This window comes from Centruroides sculpturatus, unplaced genomic scaffold (genome assembly GCF_000671375.1).
Source record: "Centruroides sculpturatus isolate CEXI.00-Female unplaced genomic scaffold, Cexi_2.0 scaffold32, whole genome shotgun sequence".
In the NCBI taxonomy this organism is placed as follows: domain Eukaryota; kingdom Metazoa; phylum Arthropoda; class Arachnida; order Scorpiones; family Buthidae; genus Centruroides; species Centruroides sculpturatus.
The window spans coordinates 1109280-1115279 of NW_019384445.1; the positions used below are offsets into that span (position 1 = coordinate 1109280).

Consider the following 6000-nt stretch of genomic DNA (forward strand, 5'->3'; position numbering starts at 1 on the left):
ATAAAATTAAAACAGGTTTAAATATAGGAATGTTTTGAGATCAAGTCCAGCATCAGCTCTTAAATGTATAGACAGTTATAGTTAAAAAGCATGTGATAGTGATTTATGAAGTTGCAAAACATTTTCTGATTATTATTATTTTTTATTCTTATATTTGACTCTGTTTTGATTTTTTACAGTAGAAATATTTTCTAAAGACTTTACAATTGTTTATTATTACTGCTATATGAAATTTATTGAGGATAATTCAAAAAATTAATGAAATAAATATTTTAAAGCATAAATTATTAATATATCTTATATATATTTAAAAATTAATCATTATTAAAATAATGATGCTTTTTATACTAAAATTATATCTGATTTTTTTCAGATTTCCACTAAACAAGATGAATTTCAATGTGAAATATGCCATAAGGTGTTTCCTAGAAATTACAGCCTTCAAAGACATTTGATAATGCATTCGGGAGAAAAGAAGTATAAATGTCCCATCTGTGATATGAAATTCAGTCATGTATATAATAGAAACAGGTTTGTTAATAACTTAAAAATAACTAAAAAGTATTTTTAAGTAAATTCAATTCCCATTTGTTTCATTCACACTGTATAGCACTATTTATTCTAATGCAATTATTTGGTACAATTTATCTCAAAATTATAACAGATTTATAAGATAATCTACCTCCACCTACAGTTTCATTAATTAGAAAAAAACTAAAATAAAATTGATTTTTATTTTATTTGCTTTCTGCTTAATTAACTAACTTTCATTTTCTTTCTATCAAATAAAAGCAAGTTTGATAATATGTTATCTTTGCTTCTCTTGTGTTGCTTTATTTACATCTCTCATTTTGTACATTTTATTTAATTAATTGAATTAACTTAATTTATACAAAATTATTGGTTGATAGGTAAATTGGTTTTGTAGCACTTTAATGTTGTTTGGAAACATGAGTAGAATGTTGTTTTATGCCAATGAAAGATACAAATTTTAAGCATAATAAATACAAACTTTTCAATTATTTGTTCATGAGATTTTAATTTGTGAAAGGTTTTCAGGTGTGAAGTATGCTTGTAAATTAGTTTCATTGTATCTCTTTAAAATGTTTAGTTTGCAAAATTATAACCCCTGGAGAATAACTCAAGGATCATGTTAAGCTGACAATAAAATATATTTACTGGTCAATGTATTTTATAAATTGCAAAATATTATCTACTTGTTCCTCTTTTTAACTTAAAATTTATAAGAATTAATTTATAAAATAAATTATTTTTGACAGACATGTTCGACGTCATAGACAACGTGGTGAAACCGAACCTGTTATCAAACCTTTCAAATCACTTTTCAGAAGAAAACAGGGAGCTGAATGGATTTGTACTCATTGTGATCTGACTTTTGATAATTCAAGCTTACTGAATCTTCATACACTCACTCATGCAGCAGAAGATGTAGGTCTGAGTGATCCTTCAATGGGCGATACATATAATGAACACACCATTATAATGGATGGATTTCAAGCTGTTGGGAATGAAGAGAAGTGCAAATGCTTAGAAGAGACTTTTCTGAAATGTCCAGAATGTACACAGGTAAATTTTTGAGAAAATTAAACAAACTAATATTTTATTTGTTTTTTTGTTTAAATTGAAATATCTAATACAACAGAGATGCCATCTGAGACTGACTATAAAGTTAGTCTCAGATGGCATTAGATGGATTATAGACTATTTTTAAAATTTGAAATCATTTTGTAATTATTATATTGCAGGAATTTAGTTGCAAGAAAGAACTAATAGAACATGCTAGTTCTCATGGGAAAATTCTGACAAAGCATCGCACTTTTCGTGGTATGATCAATCCCTTGAAACCATTTAAATGCAACCTTTGTTATAAGTCATTTGCTTCTGACGAACGTTTAATCCGTCACTACTTGGTTCATGGAAGTGAAGATTCAAAACCTCTACAGTGTGATACTTGTTACAAACGATTCTTAAATAATTCTGCACTTGCTTGCCATATTAAAATCCACAGGTAATTAATTTTAAAATAAACATTTTGTTCATCTAAATTGACATTTTTTATATAAATAAAAATTTTAATGTCTTTCTAATATGTATAACTTTTAATATTTATAAATGATAGAGCCATATTTTTTGTCATTTGAATATAAAGGCAAACATTTTATTTTTATTTCAGTTTCAGGATAAATTTTTTCTATAGATATAGCATTGATGAATTGCTACAACCCTTTTCTGCAAATACCTCAAGATATATGTTGTTTGTTATAAAATGAATTTATACAGGTAGCCCTCGGTTTATGCCAGCTCAATTTATGCCGATTCACAATAACGTTGCTGTGCAATTTGCCATTTCACAGTGTAATTCTCCGATTTTTCCTATACTAGATGGATTTTCATTTCAATGTCGATGTATTTACCGAGCCACGACATTGTATATTCATTAAAACAAAGATTTTTATTGAATATATTTATTTTTTCTGTTTAATATTATTGGGTATGTATACTTATGCATTAAATTAATATTAAAATACTAAACGTTTAGGTACCCACGAGTCAAGTTATTAAACTTAATAGTCCAATAAATGGCATCCAAATCCATAGCGCCAATGAATGTATCCCGTATCAGTTCGTTCAGGAAAACACCTTACAACACAGTAGCACTTCCAGCGATCACAAACTATTGTTAGTGAGACAAATCTACTTCTCATTGGCCAGATGATACTTTTTTATTAGCCAGACAATATCTACTTCTTGTCAGTCAGACAATATCTATCTCTCTTAGCCACCTTCAATTTTCCTGCTAAAACTGACCTTATATATGCGCTATGGCAACTGGTGGCCGACCAATCAGTGTCTCCACCCATCTGTAGTTCTACGTAGGGTTAACGTATCCTTTCAACTATCCCCACGTTTCTTTATGCAGCGAGAGTGTAGTGAAATGATGTCACGAGCAATGTTAGCCAATTAGAAACCAGTTTCAGTTTGTTCACTGTAAAGCATTTCTCGAGCGCTGCATAAAGAAACGATGTGTATGGAAAATCTGATGGATGAACTTTGTGAGTTAGATAATGATGGGGAGCGAAGTGCAAATGTAAAAAGGAGCATCATATTCGACCATATTCCGAAATTCTCAATGAAAGAAAACAAAAATGTAAACAATTAAAGATGGATCCTTTTTTCCGAAAAATGTAAGAAATCCGAAACTAAAATTTTTTAATAAAAACATTTCACTTTATTTTATGATATAAATTTAATTTTTAAAATGTATTTTATCTATTTTGTATTATATTGTATTAATAAACAAAATTATTTGCTTATTTTTCACTTATGTAGAACCTAACCCTATACCTCACTGTAAATATGGGTTCATTTTACGTCAATTCGATTTGCGCCAGCTTTTGTAGGAACGGAACTGCGGCATAAACCAAGGGCTACCTGTATTTCCAATTTGATTTGTCATATTTTTTTATTCTCAAACATTTTACATAAAATGAATAACTTGATTTAAGTTTTTTTTTTTGTTTTTTTAAATGTTCAACCGTATGAATATGTAATACCAGAAAATGAATTTTGTATTGCAGTTGGAAATAAATCATACATCACTAAAATATATTAAAACTATCCAAATAATTTCAGACTTTTTTTTTTATACATTATTTGGAAAACATTTGAAAAAAATGATGATTATGAATGCATACAAATACCCTAATATATAAGATTTTATATAATTGATTAATATGTATCAAGACATTTTTTTATAAGACATAATTTTATCATTTAACCTAACTTTATGTTGAATTTAACTTGGTTACTATATTCATTATTTCAAAAAAGTTTGGTTTTTATTTTGTTTTAACCAAATTTTTCTAATTCATTCAATGTTTCAATGCAGAATTCAGTTTTGTTGTCTTCTGATAAATTTATTCCTAAATTATTTTGTTATAAGGCTAAAAATACTAAAATCATATTATTGTGTGTAGTAAAATGGTTTTGTAAATATTACTCCTGTTATTTTTTTATTTTTTTTTTGATCTTTTAAAAAAAGTAATACTTATTANAATGACTATTACTTTATATAATGAGAAATAACTAAAATGCATGTAACCTTGAGATTAAGATTTATACAACTGATCCTAAAGGGAAAAACTGTTTTAGATAAATGTACAATTGCTATTTATCCTCAATTCTAAAAAATTTTTCATATTATAATCAATATGTACATATATATAGGGTGCTCAAAGATTGTTAACATAATTACTTCCTCTACCATTCTTCTTAATTGAAGTAATTTTGACCTTATATTCAGAGTGATAATTTATGTTAGTTTACAAAATACAGTGAGTTAAAGTTAACCAAAAATAGGTTGCTTTCACAGCTCTAGTATTCTGCTAAGTACCCATCTCTATTTTGCAAAGCTTTTTTATTTTCCATAATTGTATGTCTAACAATAACAAATCTGAATCTGAAGACCAGCTGGACAATTTTAGGCCTGTCTTTTCCAATCTATATATATTAATGCATTTTATTAGTTTTGTTGTTATAAAAAAGTTATTTATATAAAAGTACAGAAATGACATTCAGTCATATATTGATTTAAAAATAAATTCTTTAGTGTTATGTAAATCTTCAAAATTATAGTTCAGAGGTTCCCAAAGTGTGCATCAAGGTGCCACAAAATATATAAAATTTTTATATATATATGTTACTGTAAATGCTCGAACTGTGGTAAAAGTCCGAAATGTTCTGTGATCATCCGTAATTTCGAACTTTTACCAGCATTTACTCGGTATATCTTAGGTTTTACCTCAGAGACATGGTAAATGCTGAAAAAATAGTTCCCGCTTTCTGCACCGCACCGCGTCACCGCCTTCGCTCGCCACATTTCATCGTTTGACACGTTAGAAAGCGCACATTAATTCTAATCTTGTTTGAGATTTCTCTGTCTAAAAGTTATTTATGAATCAAGATGAGTGTGAAATGGAGATTTTATGAAATAATGGACGAGCTCATTGCAAGCAAGAAAGATAATAACTTTTACTTAATAGGGACAAATATGCAACGTGTTTGGAGGAAGTAAAAGCTACAAAGAACATGAAAAAGAAACAAGCTGTTCATTACAGGTGTATAAGGCGTTACGAGATTTTGACTATAGGCGTCGAAGAAAAACTAATTGCACCTATGAAGGAGGAGGATGGAGAAATAAGGTATTATATTTGTTACGAGGACTTATTCAATATTCTCGAAGAAACACATGTTGCTGTTGGTCACGGTGGAAGGACACAGATGCTTAAGGAATGTAACCACAAGTATAAAAATGTAACAGTTGAGGCTACTATGACATATTTGAAGCTATGTCAATCTTGCCAAAAGAAACAGAAGGCTTTGAAAAAGGGCATTGTTATCAGACCTCTACTTCACAGTGAAATGAACTCATGCTGTCAGGTTGATCTAATAGATCTACAAACTACCCAGATAGAAATTATAAATTTATTTTAGTTTACCAAGACCATCTTACCAAATCTGTGATCCTTCGTGCGCTTGAAACTAAACGCGCTGTAGAAGTTGCATACCATCTTTTGGATATTTTCACCACTTTTGGAGCGCCGAGCATCCTTCATTCCAATAATGGTCGAGAATTCTCTAACCAAGTTATTGAGAGTTTATGCTCCATGTGGCCGGATGTAAAAATCGTACATGGAAAGGCAAGACATAGCCAAAGTCAAGGATCAGTGGAGACTGCTAATCAAGACATAGAAAATATGTTGAGTACGTGGATGGAAACCAATCAGTTATCAAAGTGGTCAGAGGGTTTAAGATTCATTCAGGCAATGAAAAATAGAGCATATCACGAGGGAATCAAATGTTCCCCCTACGAAGCAATGTTTGGTTGTCCAATGAAAATGGGCCTTGCAACTTCAGCAATCCCTAGTGATATGATTAGAGTTATAAGATCTGAAGAAGATTTAGAGAAGTTGTTGCATT

The 6000-nt window shown here is 29.4% G+C and overlaps 1 protein-coding gene across 1 annotated transcript in view; it reads left to right on the forward strand.

The window, feature by feature from the left end:
* The window catches only part of LOC111620360 (PR domain zinc finger protein 10-like), a 139353-nt gene that overhangs the window by 99858 nt on the left and 33495 nt on the right, over window positions 1-6000 (forward strand). The window contains exons 13-15 of the mRNA XM_023362286.1: window positions 374-531; window positions 1281-1587; window positions 1767-2029. Coding sequence (XP_023218054.1) covers window positions 374-531; window positions 1281-1587; window positions 1767-2029 — 728 coding nt within the window. The remainder of the gene's footprint in view (window positions 1-373; window positions 532-1280; window positions 1588-1766; window positions 2030-6000) is intronic.